The following is a 26727-nucleotide window of genomic DNA, read 5'->3' on the forward strand; positions in this document are numbered from 1 at the left end:
TATGATGCATGCAGGTTGTTGGTACCCAGATGCATAACTTTACATTTATCTACATTAAACCTCATTTGCCAAGTGGACGCCCAAACACTTAGTTTGTTTAAATCTGCCTGCAATTCATGAACATCTTCCATAGACTGAACTATATTACATAGCTTGGTGTCATCTGCAAAAATAGAAATAGTGCTATTAATCCCATCCTCTATATCATTAATAAATAAGTTGAATAATAGTGGTCCCAGCACTGAACCCTGGGGTACACCACTTATAACTGGGGACCATTCAGAGTAGGAATCATTGACCACAACTCTCTGGATACGGTCCTTGAGCCAATTCTCAATCCAATTACAAACTATATTTTCTAAACCTATAGTCCTTAATTTACCCATTAGGCGTCTATGGGGGACAGTGTCAAATGCCTTTGCAAAGTCCAAAAACACTAAATCCACAGCGGCCCCTCTGTCTACACTTCTGCTCACCTCTTCATAAAAACAGATTAGGTTAGTTTGACAACTTCTGTCCTTAGTAAAACCGTGCTGGCTGTCACTTATAATGCTATTTATTGTCACAGTGAAACGGTGTCTCTTGTGGATAGTGCCACACACAGTCCCTGTAGATAGTGACACACTACCCCCTCTGTAGATAGGGCCACACACTCCCCCTTGTACATATTGCCTCACACACTCACCTTGTACATAAGGCCACACACACACACACACACACACACACACACACACACACACACTCACCTTGTACATAGTGCCACACACACCTTGTACATAGTGCCACACACACCTTGTACATAGTGACACACACACACACACACACACACACACACCTTGTACATAGTGACACACACACACACACCTTGTACATAGTGCCACACACACCTTGTACATAGTGCCACACACACACCTTGTACATAGTGCCACACACACCTTGTACATAGTGCCACACACACACACACACACACACACACCTTGTACATAGTGCCACACACACCCACCTTGTACATAGTGCCACACACACCCCCACTTGTACACAGTGCCACACACACCCACCTTGTATATAATGCCACTCCCACCCACCTTGTACAGAGTGCCACACACACCCACTTTGTACATAGTGCCACACGCACCCACCTTGTAAATAGTGCCACACGCACCCACCTTGTACATAGTGCCACACACTAGAAAGGCTTAAAGGGCTATTCCCATCTTAGACATTTATGGCATATCCACAGCACCCACCCGCACCTATATCTATAAAGAGCCCCCAAACCCCCATCTTACCTACTCCCGCTGTCAATAGGCTCTGGCCACTGAGTTAAGAGATGACCGTGAGTATGGAAACAGCCGAGCTTGCAATTTTTGGTCTGCTAGATCTCCTTAGTCACCTGTAAGTACTATTATGATCTGCTCGATCTGCCCGGTCACTTATAAGTGCTATTTTATATGCTAGATCTCCCCCGATTAGCTGTAACTGCTATTAATGTGAAGTGGAAGCATCTAAGAGTAACAACAGCTGAGCCACGGAGCAGTAGACCACGCTAATTCACTGATCAGGGCCACCGAGTGCTGAATTGTGTTTTGTGTAAGTATCGCCTATCCTATGTTATATCACTCACTACATAGATCCACACTACCTCTGAAAGTATTATTAGCACCAGAACTGTGCGTCCATGGTCGCTACACACAAGACTAAGATCACCATGTACAATACCAAGCGTTAGCTGGATTGGTCTAAAGCACGAGCGCCACTGGATTCTGGAGCAGCATGTTCTTTGGAGGGATGAACCACGGCTCACTATCTGTCAGCCTAATGGAGTAATCTGGGTTTGGCAGATGCCAGGGGGACGCTACCGACAGGAACGCATAGTGACTAGTGTATCATTTGGTGGAGGAGGGATAATGGTCTGGGGCTGTTTTTCAGAGTTTGGCGCCTTATTTCCAGTAAAGAATAAGCATACAAAAGAAATTACACAAAAGTGTAACTTCCAGCTTTGTGGCAAAAGTTTGGGGTTCAGACCTTTCCTCTTCCAACATCACTGTGCGCTTGTACACGCAGCAAGCTCCATAAAGACAGAGGGTGAGAGTTTGGTGTGGGGGAACTTGAATGGCTGCACAGAGTCCTGACCTCAACTTCAATCAACACCTTTGGGATTAATTGGAACGCCAATTACGAGCCAGACCTTCTGCCCCAACATAAAAGTGTCTGACCTCACAAATGCTCTTTTGGCTTAATGGGCACAAATTCCCACAGACACACTCCAAAATTATGTAAAAAACTTTACCAGGGGACTGGAAGGCTTTTGTAGCTGCAAAAGGAGCCCAACTCCATATTAACGCCCAAGGTCCAACAAGCTCATATAGGTGTGAAGGTCAGGTGTCTAGATACTTTTGACCATACAGTGTATATGTGCTTTAGAGGAGTTGTGAGGTTACCAAAATCCAACAGATCGGGTGCAATTACAGATGAAGAGCTGAAATTTTCATTGAACTCAATGGGGTTAAAGAGGCTCTGTCACCAGATTTTGCAGCCCCTATCTGCTATTGCAGCAGATCGGCGCTGCAATGTAGATTACAGTAACGTTTTTATTTTTAAAAAACGAGCATTTTTGGCCAAGTTATGACCATTTTCGTATTTATGCAAATGAGGCTTGCAAAAGTACAACTGGGCGTGTTGAAAAGTAAAAGTACAACTGGGCGTGTATTATGTGCGTACAGCGGGGCGTGTTTACTACTTTTACTAGCTGGGCGTTGTGTATAGAAGTGTCATCCACTTCTCTTCACAACGCCCAGCTTCTGGCAGTGCAGCACTGTGACGTCACTCACAGGTCCTGCATCGTGTCGGCACCAGAGGCTACAGATGATTCTGCAGCAGCATCGGCGTTTGCAGGTAAGTCCATGTAGCTACTTACCTGCAAACGCTGGTGCTGCTGCAGAATCAAGTGTAGCCTCTGGTGCCGACACGATGCAGGACCTGTGAGTGACGTCACAGTGCTGCACTGCCAGAAGCTGGGCGTTGTGAAGAGAAGTGGATGACACTTCTATACACAACGCCCAGCTAGTAATAGTAGTAAACACTCCCCGCTGTACGCACATAATACACGCCCACTTGGACTTTTACTTTTCAACACGCCCAGTTGTACTTTTGCAAGCCTCATTTGCATAAATACGAAAATGGTCATAACTTGGCCAAAAATGCTCGTTTTTTAAAAATAAAAACGTTACTGTAATCTACATTGCAGCGCCGATCTGCTGCAATAGCAGATAGGGGCTGCAAAATCTGGTGACAGAGCCTCTTTAAGTAGGGTTAGGCACACAGAGGTACATTGTATGCACATAGATTTCTATTCTAGATCTATGCAACACGGATAAGTAATATGGAGGTTTGCATGAGGCCTCAGGTAGAAAAAAAAAAAAAAAAGACACATCCGTTCCATCAAATTATTATCCTACAGGGTTGACCCAGAGGAAGGTAAAACCAAAAGAACAGAGAATGGTTCCAGGCACAGATATCATAATAGAGTTCTGTCCCAAAAGGAACCACGAGGTCCAGCAGAGGACATCCCCATCTAAAGATACCAGTGTAGCTGATGGGTTCACAAATCATCAAGTCCTTATTGAAGATATGATCTGTGTGTGTAAAGATGACATCAACCGTTATTGCGTGGACATGCACACATAGAGTATAGGTCGCTCAAATTTTTTTATGGTGGGCCAACGGTACTCTAGTCTGACCCTGGTGGCCATGGCTATTGTCTAGCTTCAACCTTCTACTTCAGTGACTGGAAAGTAATCAGCACTGCTCCTGGACCTGTCATGAACCAATGTAAAGAGCATGATAGGTCAAGAGCTTAAGCAATCCAAAACCAGAAAAAAGAACAAGTCACGACCAGGTAATTGAAAAAATACAAACAATCTTTATTAAAGTCAATTAGACACACAGAAAAAAACATATAACAGTTATACATAATAAAATACCATAGACCCTCAAACAGAAACGGAATCCGAACATAAAAGCAGAGTGGCCCCCCAGATGTACAAATGGTCCAATACCTCCTATACATGGCTAAAGTGCATACATATAGATTACTGAGCAGGTGCTAGGCGTGGTACGCCCTGCATAGATGGACACATAAGTGCAATATAAAAAAGTATATATAAAGTGCAGTCCCCTCTCCCGGTCCTGGTCTCCTATTTTCATCTACTGCTACGTAGGTGTAGGTATACTATATTGCCTTGCATGTTATGTATACTTAGGACTGCACTTTATATATACTTTTTTATATTGCACTTATGTGTCCATCTGTGCAGGGCGTACCACGCCTAGCACCTGCTCAGTAATCTATATGTATGCACTTTAGCCATGTATAGGAGGTATTGGACCATTTGTACATCTGGGGGGCCACTCTGCTTTTATGTTCGGATTCCGTTTCTGTTTGAGGGTCTATGGTATTTTATTATGTATAACTGTTATATGTTTTTTTCTGTGTGTCTAATTGACTTTAATAAAGATTGTTTGTATTTTTTTCAATTACCTGGTCGTGACTTGTTCTTTTTTCTGGTTTTGTTAAAATTAGTCAGTAGGACCACTAGTACCAATTGGGGTATTGTTCGGTTTGTTAGCTTAAGAAATCCATTGACAAGAACGGAGGCCACCAGCCAGACCTGCTCATACTTCTTGAGTCTTCCAAGGCTGATCACTCATGGTGCTCTTACAATGTTCATATGTTTGCATACATTTTTATAAGTCAAACTCAACTAGGTCATATGATAAAATCTGTGTGTCTACAAGACCCAGCACACCATGCTGGAAGACCCCCTGATGATCAGCAGTGGTTTACCTCTGTGGGGGACTGAAGAAACTACAAGCAGCTCTCTAGGTGAGAACAATACAGCGATTTACTCCCTTGGAGTAGACGAGTATGAATAAGATTAATCACTATGACATGAAACTCTTCTTGTGCAACTGCAATGTGACAGACGCTCACTCGGGAAAGTCGAAGACAGCAGTAGGGGGGCGGACTAAAGAATAAATCAGAGGGAAGAGCAAGAAGCATCATAATTGGTTTTACCAGGACATGATAAAGATAAGCTACATCTGGTCACACATATGATATTAGTGTAAGGGCTTGACAATGAGAACCCTTTCTGTGGGTTCCAATATATTCCAAGAAACATAAGTTATTTTACAGGATTTATACAATGGTTGATGGTACTGGGTTAAAAGGCAGAGGCGGAACTTGATCCTGGGACAGAACCCTGGGGCTTATAGTAGTTCTACAAATACGGCGCTACTCCGCAATGTCCACTACTAGTGGCAGGTGTTTTAAAAAAATGAGAAGGTTATGATTTTCATGGTCATCACGCTGTCCCCCAGGTCTTTTTCCCCCTTTCATGGTATCTCACTTCTCCATAATTCCATTATCCACTGCCTCTATTCATCTTCTTTTGGCCATTACCACATTGGTGGCAACTGCTGGAGCCTAATGCAGTTGCTTTGAGTGCTACCTTAATAGTTATGTCCATTATTACAGAGCACAGTTGACCATCTTATCTAATAATATGGGCATCACTAATAGAATGGAACACTATTGAGCACATAAAGATGTGTCCAGCCTTACTTTTGCTTGAATTTGGTTAAGGACTCAAATTTCTCATGAATCAAATTCAATACAATATCGCGACATGCTAACAAAATCTTTGACAGACTGCAATTCCCATCACAACCACTGGGTGCCCACATATAGAACAGCCATCTCGTAACAGAGTATCGCAAAATCATGTTTGTGTTTTTTTTAAAGCTGGTCATCTCACGTCACACATCTCAGGTAAGAAAGAACATATTTGATGGTATTGATGTTACCCCTGAGAAGTAATATTTGGGTACACATGTAATACACAGCCATTCCCAGAATAGTAGATATGCATCTGGCTGATTAAGGTCATGTTGTTCCCATGGTGCTTTCTTTCCAGTCTGGTACTGGTTAGGCTTCGTTCACATCTGCGTCAGGGCTCTGTTCCGAAGTTCCGCTGGAGCTTTCCGTCAGAACGGAGCCCTGACTGACACAAACGGAAACCAAAGGTTTCTGTTTTCCATCACCATTGATTTCAATGGTGACGGATCCGGTGCCAATGGTTTCAGTTTGTCTCCGTTGTGCAAGGGTTACGTCGTTTTTTATGGAATCAATAGCGTAGACGACCTATGGTTTCTATTTGTGTCAGACAGGGTCCTGTTCCGACGGAGCAGGACCCTGGCGCAGATGTGAACGAAGCCTTCGCTAGTATGAATCCAGCCAGGAGTTTAGGAATTAATTAGTCATTGATTATTAAATAGGGTCTCTAATTTTTTTTTTTTGGATTTATCTTTAAGGCTTGTCATAAAAGTCAGACCCATGGGGTTCAGTAGCCCAGATTCCTAGCAATCTCGAGAACAAGCTGGTACTGATCTCAATGTGCTTCCCAGTGAAATGATTGGAAATTACAGGGGATCTCTGGTTTAGAAAATCCATTTTCAAATATAAGGTTACAGCATTTATGAGTGAATAGAGGGGGTCCCTCATTTGGGATCTACATCAATGACCCTGAGGAGAGAGCATCTGTCTCTTTCTGACTCTCTCTCTCTCTCTCTCTCCCTCTCTGGAGGACCTATGTGCATTTTATGGACAACCTTTTGATTTCAACAAGATCAGTGTAATACTTCAATTTCCCCTTTGGGGGTGCTGTAGGGATATTGAACATTTACTGCTGCATTCCCCCACAGATTACAGCTGGGTCCCAGAGACAGAATAACTTGTGATCAGCTAATTTTTTAAAGGACCCTTCTATCAAAAAACCTTTTTCAGAACTTTCATTCACTTCAATGCAGAAGCAGCAGACTATGCATATGTGATCTTGACCGGGTCAGAACCAAACCCACTTGTTCTGAATGTGAGGACCCCCAGCTTTCAGACCACCACTTATCTCACCCACTCACCCATTCTGGCCTAAGTTGCGCCTTTATTGGCGCAATTCAATTTAGACTAATTTTAAATTGATTTACACCAAAAAGAACTGATGTTTGCGCCTCACTAGACGCTTTTCAAAAGTGCTTTAAAAAGGGGCGTAGCTTAACAGGAATGGGCGTGGCTTAACATGTCCTTAACATTGTGGCACAATTTTGGCGCATGTTAAGTCACGCCCTTTTCCGTTAAACTTAGTCAACCCTTATTCTGTAAACTAAGCCAACCAAGAGGTAGTATAGGCAAGAGAAAGAGGGTGGAATCACTATATAAACAGGCCATTACTTTTCAGGACGGTGTCTAATAAAGCAGAGTTATCCCGAGAGCAGGGGCATAGCTACAGGGGGTGCAGATGTAGCAGTTTCACATAAGAAGACATCAGTATTATAATTGGCACATGGTCGGTGGGGGGCACTGTTACACATTTTGCATTGGGATCCAGGAGCATCAGGTTACGCCTGTGGGTACAGTAATGGCGGTTATATTGGTTTTTACCCAACTTTTAGATAGATCTCACATACATAGTCCTGACTTGATCACATAGTAAATAAGGCATCAGAGATAAATATGCGCTGCTGTATAATTGCTGCTGATATAACACGGATGGGTAATTAATCTGCATAGTGTTGATAATGTGTAAACAATGTGATAATTTCCTATAGATGAGATAACACTATAAATCAAAAGACCTCCACTACTAGATAGTGAGAATTTCTTCTCCACCCCCCTCATCCTGAAACATTTATGAATAGGTCCAATGCGTCAATTACTCTGAGTATAAAAGCGGGGGGGGGGGGGGCCTTATTAATCAGAATTAATTATGTATGGATGATACAACAATGCTGTCAGTCTAATAAGTCATTGACTGGGGGTGGTGTATACCAGAGAACTCATGACAGCACCAGGAGAGAGGGTTCTTCTCCAAGAACAGAGACTCTGCAGAAGGGGCATAACTAGAAAGCGCTGGGAACTTTTGAATGGGTCCCCCCTGCTCCCCACCGGATTGGTAAAAGTTAAAATTGCAGCAAGGTTCTTACTGGAGTCGGACCTTATAAAGCAAAGACCCCAGTGGGTATCATGTGTGTGGCAGGCTCATTCACACTCTGAATAACAGGTCTAGTCATAAGTATAAGTCAGCCCTCGAGGACCGCATACAGTCGCGCGCTGCAACCTAGAGACCAGACTGAAGTCAACTTCAACAGAGCAGTGGGCCGCAGTGATGAGTTCTGCGCTAGTCCGGGTCACTGGTGGTGGATAAGTGTGTTGTATTGTCGGGGTCTGTCCCGGTCACTAGAAGCAGGTGGCAGCAGGAATGTCGGGCTGAAAGGCAGGCTGGGGATTTAGGCCGTAAATAGAGCCAGCGCTGGGGATACCTACTATGGGACAAGGAGGCACTGGGCACTGTGTTGGTGATTGCCTGACAGGAGGGAGTACCCTTAGTGGCTGTTTAGAAGCCCTAGATACAATAGTATAGAATTGCCGGATTACAGGACACATGCGGAGATGCTCAGGAGTGTGTCTGCTCTGTTAGGCACCACCCCCGCACACAACATCCCGACGCTGGCAAGCGCTAGGACCTTGTGTACCGTGCCCTGAAGAATAGGTGATCAATGAGGTTGTTGGGAAAACCTCTTTAACTGATTAACGACCGCCCACCGTTTTTATACTGTAGATGGTGCATCACGTCACAGTGGAAGAATATACGGTGTAAATAAATTAATAATAATAAAGTCCCCCAATGGTCTTTTCTGACCTTTGAGGGAGAGACAATAATATAAAAAAAATAAAAGTAAAAAAAACTCTAAAATAAATTAAATAAAAAATTCACACAAAATACACTCCAAAAAAAGATCACCCGACCAATCATTATCGTTTGGTAGCCCCCAATTACCCTAAAATTTACATGTTTATAAAATTACAATTATTAGTATGGCTGTAGCTATCTTTATATTGACTTTTAACGCGTTAATTACAATTGGCAAGAAACTTTAACTCAACTTTTTTAATGGATTTCAACTGCTTAAATTATAAGGATTGTTACATCTGTATAAGATAAAACATAAATAAATTGTCTATGGGTATGTTCACACACTTAATAAAAAACGTCTGAAAATACAGAGCTGTTTTCAAATGAAAACCGCTCCTGATTTTTGGCAGTTTTTTAAGCAAGTCACGTTTTACTGCGGCGTTTTTTTACGGCCGTTTTTAGAGCTGTTTTTCTATAGAGTCAATGGAAAACGGCTCAAGAAGTGACATGCACTTCTTTTTACGCGCCGCTTTTTGAAAATGAGGTGTAAAAAAACGCCCCGTCGGAACAGAACTCCATATTTCCCATTGAAATCAATGGGCAGATGTTTGTAGGCGTTCTGCTTCCGATTTATCAGCTGAAAATAGGTTGTGTGAACATACCCTTACACTGTCGTAAACCTACAGGATTACCTAAACTATAAGCCTAAAACTTATACGAAAGCAAAAATGTGTATAAAAGTGATAAAAAGATTGGTCACAGTGAAAAATGCAGCAAAAATCATGCAAATAGTGCAACAAATAAGAGTTATAGCCGTTGAACTAGTGCATACTAAAAACTGCAAAACTGTGTCTGGTCCTGAAGACCCAAAATAACCTGAGCCTGAAGACCCCTTTAAAATTGGCATCCACAATCTGGCATACTCTGGCAAATGGAAGTTACATAGTTATATAGTTACATAGTTCGTACGGTTGAAAAAAGACACATGTCCATCAAGTTCAACAAAGGGATGGGAAAAGGGAAGTATCAGTCTGGGGAAGACAGGCATGCTAGCCTGTGAGATTCACCACCTTGTAAGGTAAAGCCAGGGCTGGACTTAGGGGTGTGCGAGCGCACAGGATTCTGCACTCTCCCAGCACTGGGCTCTGCCTCTTCTCTGTGCTCTGTCTTAGTTACACACACGGAGTAAATAAGAGCCGAGGAGCAGAGAAGGAAGCTCCGCCCACAGCCCGTCCTGCAAGAAGCCTATGATCCTGTCAGCAAGGAGACATGGTGAGAATCTATGTGTCTGTCTGTCTCTGTGTGTGTATATGTGTGTGTATACAGTATGTGTGTGTATACAGTTTGTGTCCCTGTGTTTGTATGTGTATATGTTACTGTGTTTGTGTGTGTGTGTGTGTGTGTGTGTGTGTGTGTGTGTGTGTGTGTGTGTCTGTCTCTGCATGTGTTTATGTCTCTTTGTAAAAGTGTGTGTTCAATATTAAAGTAGAACAGATAAAACAAAGATATCTGAGTTGCCTCCTATATACACTGCTGCCCCTATATACCCTGCGGCCCCTTATATATATCCTTCTGCCCCTTATATATCCTGCTGCCTCCTATATACCCTGCTGCCCCCTATATAGCCTGCTGCCCTTATATATCCTGCTGCCTCCTATATTCCCTGGCTGCCCCCTATATAGCCTGCTGCACCTATATATCCTGCTGCCCCTAATATAACCTGCTGCCTCCTATATACCCTGTTGCACCTATATACCCTGCTGCACCTTATATACCCTGCTGCTCCCTATATACCCTGCTGACCCTTATATATCATGCTGCCCCTTATATATCATGCTGCCCCCTATATACCATGCTGCCCCTTATATACTCTGCTGCCCCTTATATATATATATATATATATATATATATATATATATATTTTGTGTGTGTGTGTGTGTGTGTGTGTGTGTGTGTGTGTGTTTATATGTGACCGTGGGTATAGTTATCATCTACGACATTATCTGTACTATTAAAATTTGTGTCCCACTGAAGCAATTAGACAAAAAAGGGCAATCTGTCAATCTGTGGGGTTACATCAGCTGGGACTCCCCTTCCTAATTCATTAATCTATTTACCCTCTCCAGCTCTTATGATCCCTTTCTCTTCATAAAACCCAAAAATGCAACCCAAATTCAAGATGAGGATTTACAGAGGGACAATATTATCTTTGACTCATTATTTTCTCTTTTTATAAAACTTAAAATTGTATATGCTTTTGCAGCTGCTGCTTGACATTGAGTGCTCCTGTTTAACTAACTGATTATCAGTATACCAATTTATTTGACTTGCTCTATTATCTGCACTGATATATGTAATGTGTACTCCGCTATATTGCTATTGCAGCCTTAATGAACAACAAACAAACATTTTGATAGCAAATGAAGGAAAATGATAAAAACCTCCAAATTATGGGTCAATTGAAAACCCCTTTAAGTCCCTGTTCACGCTGAGCTTTTTGGCGTGGTTTTTGACGTGGAAAGCCCTAAAAAAAATGGATGAAAAAATGGATAAAAACGCCTCCCATTGATTTTAATGGGAGGCGGTGGCGTATTTTCCCTGAGTGTAAAAAAAACGCTCGCGGGAAAAAGAAGCGTCATGCCCTTTCTTCAGGCGCTTTGCGTCTCTAACCTCCCATTGACATCAATGGGAGGCAGAGAAAGCGTTTTTCGCAGCATTTTTTTGCCCGCAGCGCAATGAAAGTGCAGGCAGGTCAAAAACATCCACAATTTATCTGCCACCAAAAAACTCAGTGTGAACAGGGCCCAAATGAATAAAAAGACGTCCGATTTACACATTCACACATAGATGTCTCCCTATCATTTCACATTCTCAATCGGAAGTTCAAGAACAGGCGGCACATTACATTTACCTACAATCAGGATTATCCCAGAGAGGGGAACATTGAACGTCCTCCACCTTAGGGTGACTAAAAGTCAAGAATGCTCAATGCAACGAACCTACATCACAACGCATGGTAACATCAGAATGTGGGTTTCCATTGGACTGCAGATATACCAGTTGCATTAGCTGAACTCAGAGAGCTCATTGACAAATTCAGCTCTGCTACATCAGTCATTTTTAAGCAACAAATAAGACCTACGATGCTGTTTGGAGCTAGACTTGCTCTATAGAACTAGATACAATGTGGATGCAGCGTTAATTTCCCCAGCAGCAGGACCTCTGAAATCCGCTGATCAGGAACTGGTGCAGGAAAGGGGTTTGTCCTATGTGGGATCCCCTATAAAAACATCCTGTGGTTGTGACTTAAAATGTTTTATTTTTATTTTTTGCAGAAGTTTTTCTGCATGTAAAACCACCAACGAAAAAGATTGTTGGAGACCACTATCACTCCTATCATTGTCAATGATCTATTGAGGTGCCTGTAGGAATTTCCACAGCACAGTTGTGCGATCACTCCCACTGTCAGCTGTTCGCTTTCATCTGTGTTGTTTCCTTCCCATTATTGTGGAGGCCCCAGAGGCTGTGACCTTATTAGAGATCTGTTGTCTTGGGGGAAGTCTAGTTGTATTTATTTTGGTAAGTACGTGTTACTCCCTCACCTTGGACAATAGGATATATGATGCCCAAAGTGGTTGTCTCATCACAGACAGCCCCTTGCAGTTGATGTAGGTCCAGCTTCTGGGCAAACAGCTAAATTAGGACTATTCAAGTAAAGTCCCTGTAAAGCATGGATGGCTGAAGTCTGTCGGAGCAAGAGCTCTCCGGTCTGGCTCATAGAGTGGGGTCCGGTGCAATAGTCCTCCCTCTATGACATCCATATATCCTAATAGGGCATAAAAATAGTGATTTTCTTCATAACACAACCCCTTTACAGTGACTTTTCACTTTTTATAATTATGTAATTTTTAGGTTCATCATTCTGTCCCGATTAGTTTCCTAATATATCTTTATAGCGGTTAGAACTCCATTTTTCTGATACAGAGCTTGAAATCCTCTGCAGAGATAGATTTTAATGCAATATGGTAGTCACCACTAGAGGGAGCTTAGGGGCTTACTGTGTACTAGTTTATTATTGAGTTCAATATATAAGAGTATTCAGTAAGCACCTCAGCTCCCTCTAGTGGTGGCTGAAGGTAGTCAACATGTTACGTACCTTCTAAATATATGTCTTTACAGGGGATTTGGTGCTCTGTATCAAAAAATTTAGCTCAGACTGCTATAAAGATATGTTAAAAAATTAATTAGCACACAAAACGATAATCACGGGTGAAAATTCACTTTAAACCTGTGTGCACAGAATATGTGCGGTGGCACAAAGAGTTCTTATGGGTATTACAAACCCGTAGACACTCTGTGAGACAATATGACCTCCCCTAAAACTAAATGCTTCTAAGGGAGAATACCTCTGTAATACAGCACACAATGAAGGATGTCGCAATTTTGCTTCTCACCGATTCCTTGGAATACAGTAGAAAAAACTTTGTGCCTCTGTATATCCCGTGGTTAAACTTGATGGACATACAGATGTAGCCAACTTTAACTTGACTCTGATAACTTGCTGCAGCGTGATATCACACAACAAAAGCCAGTGAAAAGTCATTGAAAAAAAGTCAAGATAAGGGATCTAGCCATTGTTTATTTAATGCATTTAAGAGGCTTTGTCACCAGATTATAAGTGCCCTATCTCCTACATAATCTGATCGGCGCTGTAATGTAGATCACAACAGTGGTTTTTATTTTGAAAAGCGATCATTTTTGAGCAAGTTATGACCTATTTTAGATTTATGCTAATGAGTTTCTTAATAGACAACTGGGCGTGTTTTTACTTTTTACCAAGTGGGCGTTGTACAGAGGAGTGTATGAAGCTGACCAATCAGTGACCAATCAGCGTCATAGACTTCTCATTGTTCCAGCCCATTATTATAGTGTGATTGTGCAGTGAAAGAAGCTGGGCTGGAACAATGAGAAATGTATGACGCTGATTGGTCACTGATTGGTCACTGATTGGTCAGCGTCATACACTCCTCTGTACAGACATGGGTGCTTCCTATTGGAAAACAGAACGGCTCAAGTAGGGGTTTTACTTGACCGATTATCACTATCTGCTGTTTAATATGTTATTACAGATGTATGGGATGGCTGACATGTTATGTTTACTATGTTTATTATGTTTGTATGTCAGTAGGTTACTGACACTTTGTTTGTAAATGTCTTGTGCTTGTTACTTGAAAAGAATAAAAAACCTACAAACAAAACATTTTTTAAATAATCATTGATAGTCATTTCTACATGTGTAACTGCATTCTATGAACTCCCATGCGACAACATCCCTATCATGGAAGCAGACCATGTGGTTGCTATGGGGCTCTTGGAGAAAGGGGGGACCAGCCACTATTAAGAACCTGGGCAGGACTCCATTCTGCCGAGGTACAGACGTGTCCTTCTCTACTTTTCCTTATAGCTTAAAAAAAACAAAAACATGCTCCCGCGATACACTGTCACGAGATGTATATGCTATAGGGGTCTATATGTGGCCATCCAGTGGTTGTGATGTGAATTGCAGCCTGTCAAGGGTTTTACCAGCATTTCGCGATATTGTATTGAATTGGTTTCATGAGAAATTAGAGTCCTTAACTAAATTCAAGCAAATGTAAGGGTGGACACATCTGTACTACATTGTTTGCAATTGGAGTGGGGCATTACACTAAGGTTCATAGAATGGGGGGCGGGGTGACCCCAGTGCCTGGATGATACCATGACCAGGGGCCCATTTTAATTTTTACTTTGAGGTACTCTCTCTTATATGTACACCACTGACTCTGTAATATATTTAAGTTATTTCTTTTACATTATTTCCTACCATTGTGAAAACGGCTGAAGAGAGATCTGCAGAACATAATAAATCTAGAAGGTTTCTTGTCAAATGCAAAAATCTATTTCTGTCAATTCTGTTAAAAATTGTTGTTTTCAACATAATACCATTTCCTAAAATCCTGTTCTTTGAAGGTCTTCATCTCTCAGTAAAGGTCAGCAGAGTCGTTTCTGACATGGTCTATTTTTTATTTTTGTCTATTCTATTGAGAGGCTTTTCTATGATTGCGCCCAGAGGTATCACAAGGCCAATAAACCGTCACAATCATGTCCTCGATCTGCTGCATTGGACATTTATTTTAGGGGATTAATCGTTAGCCTTGAAGATATGGACGCAGTTTCCTGGAGAATATTTCCAGAGTTGACAAACTTCTTATCATAAACCTCACTCTCTCAGCAACCACAGAAAATAAACTAAATATATATATAATGTTCAGGGTGGGAGCCAGACTTATTTCTGGGGCAGTATAGCATTTTTTTTTTATTATTTCAATCAGCTCATTTAGTTTTAAAAGAGCAACATTTCAGGAGGAATGAGGGATAAAAGGGATTTAGGACTGTCCCTCGCAAATAAGAACACTTGGGAGATATGGAGCAAGGAGCTACAGCAGCCATTTTTAACAGCTCTGTAGCCTTACTTTTGCCCCAAAGTCACCCAGGCTTGATAGAATTGCATAGCCCCTGTTCTCTTCTCCCCTTTCTGTGGCTCCCCCTTTACATTAAATTATATGGCAACCTGGTAGTAAAAAGCTAAAAAAGAATCTGAAAAGGCAATAGTTCCATAGTGTTTTATATAGTGTCATGAAATATCTGAAGATCAATTTACAATAGTTCTTCCTATATTTTATATAAGTCTGATCCAGAGAATAGGGGTGCCTAGTCTCCAATCTCCCATGTGAGGTCACCCTCAATTAAAGTCAATGGGAGACACAAAAACAGCCAAGGACCCATGACCCAACATTGCTCTATGGCATTAACAGTAGCTATATTAGAGAAGTTTGTCATGGCAAAACCCCTTAGAGGGGTTGTCCACCTAGGACAGTCCTTTTTCTTGGAGCAACTCCCCCAAGTATGAGCTCACTGTTGGGGGTCTGACTGCTGGAGCCCCAGGTGATATAATGTTATTGATGGGGGATGCTGCCAACGCATCCAAATTTTTCCAGCAGTGCACTCAATGGGCAATCATGTTATAGGCATAACATACCAACTCTCCCGATATATCGGGGAGACTCTCGGAAAAAGTGGAGATCTCCCAGACTCCTTGAAAAGAAGGCAAATTTCAGAAGTCCCCATATATGCTCACCTCTCCCCATTTCTGCACTCTCTCTTCATTTCTGGGCACCTCTCGTCTGAGTTGTTTGCAGCAGTGCCCGGGATTGAAGAGGAGTGCAGGAACAGGGTGAGGTGAGTATCTATAAGTCTGTTTTGGAATTTTTGGAAGGGGATAGTATGGTCTTGGGTCCTTTATTTTAGTGGGAGTCTGGTCGGCAATCTGTATTAATTTAGGGGCTCCGGAGGGTCTCTATTTATTAAGGGGTTCTGATCTAGTGTCTGTAATAGTTTAAAAGGTCTGTATTCATTTTGGAGTGTGATGAAAGGGATCATATGCACTATTTGGGATTCAAATGCTGTAGGTTAGGGGCATGTCCTATATAAATGGGCAAAGCATGATACCCAAAATTTTGCGCAGAACGCTTCACACACCACTTTGCGAGTCCCCTTTTAGAATCTCCCTGATGGTTATAGGTAGTTGTACTGTGTCCCCCAGAGTGATTTCACTCTTTCTGGTGGCTCTCCACCATGGTTAAAAGGTGGTCCCAATTTGGGGACCCCATTATGACATTCCTAAGCCTTAATGAAGCATGTGGTTCTTTCAATATTAAACAACCCCTTGAAATGTTTTATACAACTAGTACAAAAAAAACCACCACCCTGGAATATATACGGTTTGCGAATTCTAATGCATTATTCAATAAATACAACTCAGAAACAAGCTGCTCTTCCTTCTTGGGTTTCCCATAGCCGGCAATGGAGAAGAGTAAATATGCAATGCCCTCTATTAAGACAGATCAGCACCACTACATCCGTTCTACCTAATTGAGATCCCACAGCTTGCTCATTCCACAGGCTGACGGTAGAAGGCTTAGAGGACCCCTGCAGCGCTGGTGAGGGGGAAGGGGGGTCTCCAGCAATCTGTCAGTTCATTCAAACCCAGCCAGAGGCAGCGACTAAGCAAACAGCGGCTTTTGTTCTGGACTTGTCAGCTTTTCCACTGCAGCAGGACAGGGTCTGTCACCCGCCTGGTGCTAGTGAAAACACATCTCACGTAGCATCCAAAAACATTCCCTCTATGAGTGCTTACCCCCAACATCTGGTGTAAGTAGTAGTACTGTGGGCCGCTGTAATACCGGATGAAGGTTCTCCAGAACAGTAGAGTATTGAGAGCCAGCCAGAAGAACTGAGAGAAAAAAAAAAGAAGATAATACAACTTATTAGTAAGACTTGAACATTGGGATTGTGGATCTAGCCAGAGGCCTAATTTAAAGCTTCAGGGTCTCAATGTAAAATCTGTAACAGGACCCCCACTTATGGGGTAGAGGTACCATTAGGCTCTAGGGCCTTGGTGTGACAGATACATCTGCACCCCCTATATCTATCTGTCTAAATTCTCATACACCCTGCTGTACTAGATTCTTGTTGTACAGATCAATCATAAATCACCCATAGAAATCTATGGGCCTATACTGTACCCTCAATTTTTCACAGAAGCCAAGGTTTTTCTCATGGCTTCATATGGAATCTGTGAGAACAAAATATTGTGGTACTGTATGTGTCATTGGATTTTGTATTACAGAGGTATTATCCCCTAAAGGCAGAATGTGGTGCCATATAGAGGTAGAATATGATGCTACATGGAGGCAGAATGCGGTGCCATATGGAGGTAGAATATGATGCCACGTGGAGGCAGAATGCGGTGCCATATGGAGGTAGAATACTGTGTCACATGGAGGCAAAATACGAGCCATATGTAGGAAGAATACAGTGCTGTACAAAGTACGTAGGGCTCTATATTACGGATCCAAAGGAATGTTAAATGCCATTTTACAGGCCCCATACATGCGGCTTTGCCATGCTCTTAAAGCCTTAGGTTGTCTTTGCTTACATATTACCCTTTCATGTGAAATTGTGACAATCGTACATGTTATATTCCTAATCCTGACATTGTGTAAATTGAAATCACCAAAAACATCAATCTTCACATATACACCCACACACACATAACTGCACCTAATAAAGCCAGGATGTAGATATTGATATATTCGGTCTGCATGACAACACTGGGGCAGATTTATTCATGTATATTTGACAGGTTTCTGATTTAAACATATTAAAAAAATGGTGTTGGGCCCCAATACGACATTTAGGAATCAGAGCAACAAAGTTGTGCGGAGTGCAATTAGTTTAATATCATTTTCTTCTACTTTTCCAAGTAGGACCGACCTGAAATTGTTTTCACCCTACGCCGGATTCGTACCATGTTAATAAATCTGATGCACACTGCATTGTGGGATGGACTCGTATAATGTGCCAGTATTAATAGATTTCCCCCATTGTATCTAAATTAAGAATAGGGAACATCCACCCACACAAAACTATTTTTTTTTAAATAATCGGTTTTGCTGTTTTTGTTACGTAACTTGAGGGTTGCATTAACTTCACAAAAATTTGGCACGGTCGCATGTTAATTTGGACAATTGTAGAATTTTTTTTCGGTCTGCAATTACTATTGCTACTATAATAGTCTCTATACCAGTGGCCCTTAATCGGCAGTTCTTTGACTTTTACAATACTACAACTCCCAGCATGCCTGTGACGGTCAGGGCATGCTGAGTGTTGTAGTTTCACAAAAGCTGAAGAGCTACAGGTTAGGGACCAAAAGTCTATGCAGGTAATCGCTACAAAGTTAAAAAAAAGTCAAGCATAAACTTTAATGTATATAATACAAAAAAAATAAAAAATACCGGTAAATGCTGCAAAGTTCCAAAATCCTTTACGGTTTTGCATAGAAATGCTATAAAAAGTGAAAAAAAAACATAGAATTAAAAATGGAGGAAAAGAATAGAGAATCCGTCCTACCAGGAAGAGGTGTTTAAAGCCTTCATTGTAGAGCCAGTTGTTACAAGGTAAAGCCATCCTCCAGTTCTGCTCCAGCTGTAGTATAACAATCCACAATGGTCAGCGCTCTCCCCCCAGCTGCAGGAAGCTGCTTCCTGTCTTCTCCCCTGTGATCTTCATGTCTATATACTCCCAGCCTAATGTAAATCTCACCATCCCCAAGTCTCTCCCTGTGGTTAATGGTGTAGGACAGGCGGCATTGTCTACAAATGAGAGTCATCAGCAGCAGTCACTGCACACAAAACAAACTGCAAACTTGACAGTAAAAAGTTTTTACAAACTATTTTAAAGTGACAGGATAATAAGATACAATGTATCAAATGCAAGGATGTTGTCACTGTAGGTATTTCAGAATATTGCCCATAATAGTAGCAGGAAGCCAGCACTCATCCCATCATCCCATATCTCTGGACTCCTGGCTAACTTTTTCCATTCAGATATAGTTTAACAAAGAGGAGGGTTTAGGAGGGCTTAGGAGGAGGTGGGCTGCCAGCTACAGGGGCCCTGAGGGCTCATATTTTTTCAAACAGATGTTTGCTTTTTTTCCCAGCTTGATTATCCATACCAAAAAAATAAATAAAATAATAATAATAATAATTTAAAAAAGATGCAATTCAAATATATATAAACAAAATGAAAAAAAAAAACACAAAACAAATAAAATGATTTAATGATAAAATAAAAGAAACAAATATATATAAAAAAAATGAGAAGCTAAGACTCGTTTTACATAAGCGCTCTTTTGGGGCTCTAATACATAATGCACACAAATTAACTAAATTCGTTTGTTTTTTTTTTAAAGTCATTGTTAAAAATAATAGAAAAATAAATGAATTTCCAAATTCTCCAAAAAAGTATGAAATGTTTTTTGCCCAAATTTTGGCTACACGGTGAAGCTTTTGTATTTAGGCGCTTTTTTTTTTTTTTTTTTTTTTTTTTTTAGTCAAAACAGAAGTTACACTGGATCAAGTTGTGATGTTAACATAAAATAAAAAAAAATAAAGAAAAGCTGTCCTCACGGAAAAAGATATAGCTGTACTGCCCCTATACATAAGAATATGACTAAAATACCGCCCCTATGTAAAAGCATATAACTAATAAAATACTACCCCCTATGTATCAAAGTATAACTACTATAATATTGCCACCTATCTACAAGAATATAACTACTATAATATTGCCCCTATGTACAAGAATATAACTACTATAAGGCTGGGTTCACACGACCATGTTACGTCCGTAATGTACGGAACGTATTTCGGCCGGAAGACCCGGACCGAACACAGTGCAGGGAGCCGGGCTCCTAGCATCATAGTGATGTACGATGCTAGGAGTCCCTGCCTCTGCGTGGAACTACTGTCCCGTACTGTAATCATGATTACAGTACGGGACAGTTGTCCTGCAGCGAGGCAGGGACTCCTAGCATCGTACATCACTATGATGCTAGGAGCCCAGCTCCCTGCACTGTGTTCTGTCCGGGTCTTCCGGCCGAAATACGTTCCGTACATTACGGACGTAACATGGTCGTGTGAACCCAGCCTAATACTGCTCCTATATACAAGAATATAACTACTATAATACTGCCCCTATATACAAGAATATAACTACTATAATACTGCCCCTATATACAAGAGTATAACTACTATAATACTGCTCCTATATACAAGAATATAACTACTATAATACTGCCCCCTATATACAAGAATATAACTACTATAATACTGCCCCCTATATACAAGAATATAACTACTATAATACTGCTCCTATATACAAGAATATAACTACTATAATACTGCCTCCTATATACAAGAATATAATTACTATAATACTGTACCTATATACAAGAATATAACTACTATAATACTGCTCCCTATACACAAGAATATAACTACTACAATTTTTTAAATCTTTCAGATTTCCCTTCTTTGCTAGGAGAACTAGAACAGATTTATACTGTGATTGTAAAAGTTTCCCAGCAGAAAGACAATCATTATATACCTGCACCAGGTCAGGGGCCAATAAATCCCTGAACTCCTTATAAAACTCGCTGGTCAGGCCGTCCAGACCAGGACTCGTCTTGGTTTTTAAGGAGTCAATGCTCCTCCTGACCTCCTCCTCAGATATAGGGTCAGCCATGCTATCTGCCTGCGCTGGATCTAATTTTGGCAGGGTCACACTCTTCAGATAGGCTTTTATGTCGTCATCTCTAATCTGACTCACTTCAAACAGTTTTCCATAATAATTTCCAATGATTTTATGAAGTTTTTTCTGTTCTGATTGCTCCATCCCGTTCTCATCTAATAGACTCACTAGAAGTTTCTTACTAACCCGGTTCTTACAGGCAATGAAGGGATCTGGGGTATGAACCCCCAAACTATCCAACTGGCCTTCTGCCTTAAGAGACTTGAGGCGATCATACTGCAGCTGTCTCATCTTCTGCTTTATCTGGCGGACGCTCTCGCCGTCTACGTGCTCTCCACTATTCATCTTACTATATAGACGGCTCAGTAGCAGTCTCAGGGCAGAATACCTCATATACTCCATATTACTCCGTCTCTTTGCAGCTCTTATAATAAACTGCTTGATGTCTCTTTTCATGTCCTCCCACCACTCCGCTGTGTCATCGCACATACACTGGGTAGTTCTCCGGTCATTATAAAATGCGATAAAGGACTCTTTAAACTGTGGATCCTGGAGCGCAGAGCTATTTACCTTCCAGTAACCCTTACCATAGACCACAGCATCGTCCAGATCCAGCGTTATACTCACCATACAATGGTCGGAGAACTCTATAGGACTTATCCTATACTGAGAACACGTCAATTCTTTCTTAATGTACACACGGTCTATTCTGCTTGCATTACCTCCCTTATGATAAGTGTAAGCTTTACGATTACAATGTAGACTATAGGGGTCCACTAAATGAGCCTGCTGGACTAGATTATTCAGAAAATTTTCATCATATCTCAATCTTTTGTGACTACTGGAACGATCCACATTACTGGAGACACTATTGAAGTCACCACTCAAAATAAAGACCTTAGAAGTAAAACAATAGGGCTTAATATTTTGGAATAATTCCCTCCTCTCTTTCCTGGTTTGCTGGGCATAGATATTAATGACTCTATAATGTACAGTGTCTAGGGTAAAGTCCAGCATCAGGCAGCGGCCGGAGCAGATCTCCAGGACTTTCTCCTCTTGTACGTCCATGTTATTAAATAGAATTCCTACACCATCATTTCGTTCCAGTCCAAAGGACCAGAATGATGGTCCGTGTCTCCAGTCTCTCTTGGCTGCGTACACCTGAGCATTGCTCTTCAGATAAGTCTCTTGTATAAAGATGATGTCAGATTTGTCGTCAGACAGACGCTGGAATATCGCCTGCCGCCTGCTCCTATTCTTCACACTGTTCACATTGATGATTTTCAGCATCATCCTGGTTACAGATCTTTCCTACTTTTTTTCCTTCTTCCACTGCTATGTCCCGTTACACCCCATCTTTTGGTGGACATTGGGGGGTCAGCATCTTCATCCTGAGGTTCGTCATCTGGGTTGTGTGAGGAGACTTGCTCCATCTCTGCTTCTTCTTCCTGGTCATCTTCTCCCAGCGCACAGTAACGTCCCCCAGTTATCGCCAGCACTGGAGACTCCGGTGATTTCTTTGCAGCAGTGATTTTTTTCCTAGAAAAATCATCTGTTTTACTTCTCCTTTTAACCGTCTGAAATCCCTCCTCGTCCATACTGGTCGCTGCGGCTGGATCAGCTGGTTTTTTACTGGTCGCTGCGGCTGGATCAGCTGGTTTTTTACTGGTCGCTGCGGCTGGATCAGCTGGTTCCTTACTAGTCGCTGCGGCTGGCTCAGCTGGTTCCTTACTGGTCGCTGTGGCTGGATCAGCTGGTTTTTTTACTGGTCGCTGCGGCTGGATCAGCTGGTTCCTTACTGGTCGCTGTGGCTGGATCAGCTGGTTCCTTACTGGTCGCTGTGGCTGGCTCAGCTGGTTTTTTACTGGCCGCTGCGGCTGGATCAGCTGGTTCCTTACTGATCGCTGCGGCTGGATCAGCTGGTTCCTTACTGGTCGCTGCGGCTGGATCAGCTGGTTCTTTACTGGTGTTGGGCAGATGTTTAGATGTTTTGGTGACAGAGTGACTGGATATTTTACTTTTAGCATGACCTCTATTTTCAGTGGCTGGTGACACTTGTGCAGCATCCACAGATGGGACATTCGTCTCTGGAGCAGGGTCTCTGGTACTTCGGCTCACATCCTCGCTGGGACTTCCAGGTTCTGGGGTTGTATCTACACATATTGAGGCATCCTCCTGCTCTTCCTCCATGGCTCCTTTAAAGGTCTCCTCTTTATTATGTTCTGCATGTGGACACTCCCGGAATGTATGTCCAGGTCCTAAGCACAGGTTACAGATGACAGGTCCTGTACAATCGTACTTCACATGCCCAAACTGACCACATAGTGAGCACTTAATACGGGAACAGTTGAATGCCAGGTGTCTGCCCCCACATCTATGGCACAGTCGCGGTTGACCAGGGTAGTAACATATGCCTCTCTCCGAGCCCAGGTAGAAGGAGTGCGGCAGATGTCTGGTCACTCCATTCTCCTGAACCAGCTGGATCTTGACAGAATATCCTCCATTCCAGATCTCCTCCTCATCATAGATCTTTGTTGGCAGTCTCTTCACCTCACAATATCTGCTCAACCAGTGCTGCAAATCTGCCAGAGCCACCACCTCAGACTGGAACAGGACGGTGGCGGTGACTACATGGGGTTTAGTCAGCTGGATGACATGTAGATGCTCCCACATCGCGTGCTCCTTTGTATCATTAAAAATACTCCAGAATAAGTCTAGACTATATTGCAGCTTGAAACTGATGTCATAATTCCTGCTGGAGGGAACGTGGATCAGAGCGAACACCTCAGAAGCTTTAAACTTCATAAATTCCTTCAACAAAACTTTCCCAATGTAGAGTCTGGAGGGGAGGTTTTCCTCTGGTCCCGAGTACCTGATTCTGACCGCGTTCCTCCTCTGAGGTGTGGGGTTAGTCGGTCTTGTGACGCTGGAGAACAGTCTCCTGTACTGAGGTCTGTCAGCAGGTGGGTCAGGACTGGACCTCTCCTCAGCTGATTGTACTGCAGATCCTCCTGTGTCTGCTCCTGATCGCTGTGTAACCTGCACTCCATTCACTGACACTGCGGACGGCTGAACCTCCAGAACAGGGTCTGCAATGTCCGCCTCAGCCTGTGCCGCTGGTTCATCAGATATCAGACTGTCAATCACCATGCTGAGCGAGGTCTCACTTACAATGTCAGTATATGCAGCACTTTCTGGCTCACTCCCAGGAGTGCCACTCGCATTCACTTCATCTGTACTGCACATAGAGTCTACTGCAGTTAACCCCTCGTCAGCTGGCACACATTTCTCTGCAGCTTTAGCAGCAGCAGCATTTTTGTTGACTGATTGCACAGACCCCACACATGATGGGAGTTGTGATCCTCCAGCCACTGCACACTCATATCTTCCAGGGTTTCCCTGTGCCACAATATTATACACAGTCTTATAGTCAGTGTCTTTTTTTGCAATGATATTTTTTCTCTTCACAGTTTGGGCTCTGGTCTCCCTTTTGTTCTCCATTGCCCAGATCTTTATTTTTGGGTACTGTGCATGTTTCTTTCTGCAATCTCTCCTTCAATATCACCATCTCACGTGTGCAAACATCCAGACACTCACATTTCATCAGCTTTGCCTTTGAATCAGTCTCTTGTTTAATTTCAGTTCTCAACTTGCGAACTTGCATTTCCATTTTAAAGATATTTTTCTTTGTCATTTTTGTGCACAATTCACCAACATCATGAGATTCAGTTGACTCACCAGCCACCATTTCCAGATCATCACCTCCACCATCTCCATGCTGCAGGCCAAACTCCAGACTCTGGGCTTTCCCAGGATCATCAGCCCAGGCCCCCTTCCTCCACCTGGGTCAGAAGCCATGCATAGTCCTAACAGGGAGCTCACAAGCACACGTCTATCCTCTCCTATATACAAGAATATAACTACTATAATACTGCCCCCTATATACAAGAATATAACTACTATAATACTGCCCCTATATACAAGAATATAACTACTATAATACTGCCCCCTATATACAAGAATATAACTACTATAATACTGCCCCTATATACAATAATATAACTACTATAATACTGCCTCCTATATACAAGAATATAACTACTATAATACTGCCCCTATATACAAGAATATAACTACTATAATACTGTTCCCTATATACAAAAATATATCTACTATAATAATGCCTCTTATGTACAAGAATATAACTACTATAATACTGCCCCTATATACAAGAATATAACTACTATAATACTGCCCCCTATATAAAAGAATATAACTACTATAATACTGCCCCCTATGTACAAGAATATAACTACTATAATACTGCCCCCTATATACAAGAATATAACTACTATAATACTGCTCCTATATACAAGAATATAACTACTATAATACTGCCTCCTATATACAAGAATATAACTACTATAATACTGCCCCCTATATACAAGAATATAACTACTATAATACTGCCCCCTATATAAAAGAATATATCTACTATAATACTGCCCCCTATACACAAGAATATAACTACTATAATACTGCCCCTATATACAAGAATATAACTACTATAACACTGCCCTCTATGTACAAGAATATAACTACTATAATACTGCCCCCTATATAAAATAATATATCTACTATAATACTGCCCCCTATACACAAGAATATAACTACTATAATACTGTCCCTATATACAAGAATATAACTACTATAATACTGCCCCCTATATACAAGAATATAACTACTATAATACTGCTCCCTATATACAAGAATATAACTATTATAATACTGCTCCTATATACAAGAATATAAGTACTAGTATACTTCCCCCTATATACAAGAATATAACTACTATAATACTGCCCCCTATATACAAGAATATAACTACTATAATACTGCCCCCTATATAAAAGAATATATCTACTATAATACTGCCCCCTATACACAAGAATATAACTAGTATAATACTGCCCCCTATATACAAGAATATAACTACTATAACACTGCCCTCTATGTACAAGAATATAACTACTAATATACTGTCCCTATATACAAGAATATAACTACTATAATACTGCCCCCTATATACAAGAATATAACTACTATAATACTGCTCCTATATACAGGAATATAACTACTATAATACTGTCCCTATATACAAGAATATAACTACTATAATACTGCTCCTATATACAAGAATATAACTACTATAATACTGCCCTCTATGTACAAGAATATAACTACTATAATACTGCCCCCTATATACAAGAATATAACTACTATAATACTGCCCTCTATGTACAAGAATATAACTACTATAATACTGCCCCTATATACAAGAATATAACTACTATAATACTGCCCCCTATGTACAAGAATATAACTACTATAATACTGCCCCCTATATACAAGAATATAACTACTATAATACTGCCCCTATATACAAGAATATAACTACTATAATACTGCCCCCTATACACAAGAATATAACTACCATACCAATGCCCCTATATACAAGAATATAACTACTATAATACTGCCCCTATATACAAGAATATAACTACTATAATACTGCCCCCTATATACAAGAATATAACTACTATAATACTGCCCCCTCTGTACAATAATATAATTACTATAACTCTGTTGTCTTTCAGTGAATTGGTGAATAAATGATCTATCTGCTTAGTGTATTATTCTTCCATCGTTTTATACGCAGGTTTACTCTGTTAAGAAGAATATATATTTTTTTTTCCATAAACGTTTTTGTGTTTGGGTCCTAATT

General features: G+C 41.4%; 1 protein-coding gene and 1 long non-coding RNA gene across 2 annotated transcripts in view; one reads left to right on the top strand and one right to left on the bottom strand.

Moving 5' to 3' along the window:
• The window catches only part of NOX4 (NADPH oxidase 4), a 160417-nt gene extending 141225 nt beyond the window's left edge, over window positions 1–19192 (bottom strand). The window contains exons 1-2 of the mRNA XM_075851448.1: window positions 18762–19192; window positions 16987–17082 (exon numbers count right to left, since the gene is read on the bottom strand). Of these exons, the coding sequence (XP_075707563.1) occupies window positions 16987–17082; window positions 18762–18818 (153 nt within the window). The 5' untranslated portion in view covers window positions 18819–19192. The remainder of the gene's footprint in view (window positions 1–16986; window positions 17083–18761) is intronic.
• Window positions 1–26727, top strand: part of LOC142742049 (uncharacterized) — a 160233-nt gene that overhangs the window by 24286 nt on the left and 109220 nt on the right. Inside the window, exon 4 of the long non-coding RNA XR_012881272.1 lies at window positions 1459–1590. This is a non-coding gene — a long non-coding RNA (uncharacterized LOC142742049). The remainder of the gene's footprint in view (window positions 1–1458; window positions 1591–26727) is intronic.

The sequence above is a fragment of the Rhinoderma darwinii genome, chromosome 2 (assembly GCF_050947455.1).
Source record: "Rhinoderma darwinii isolate aRhiDar2 chromosome 2, aRhiDar2.hap1, whole genome shotgun sequence".
Lineage (NCBI taxonomy): Eukaryota > Metazoa > Chordata > Amphibia > Anura > Rhinodermatidae > Rhinoderma > Rhinoderma darwinii.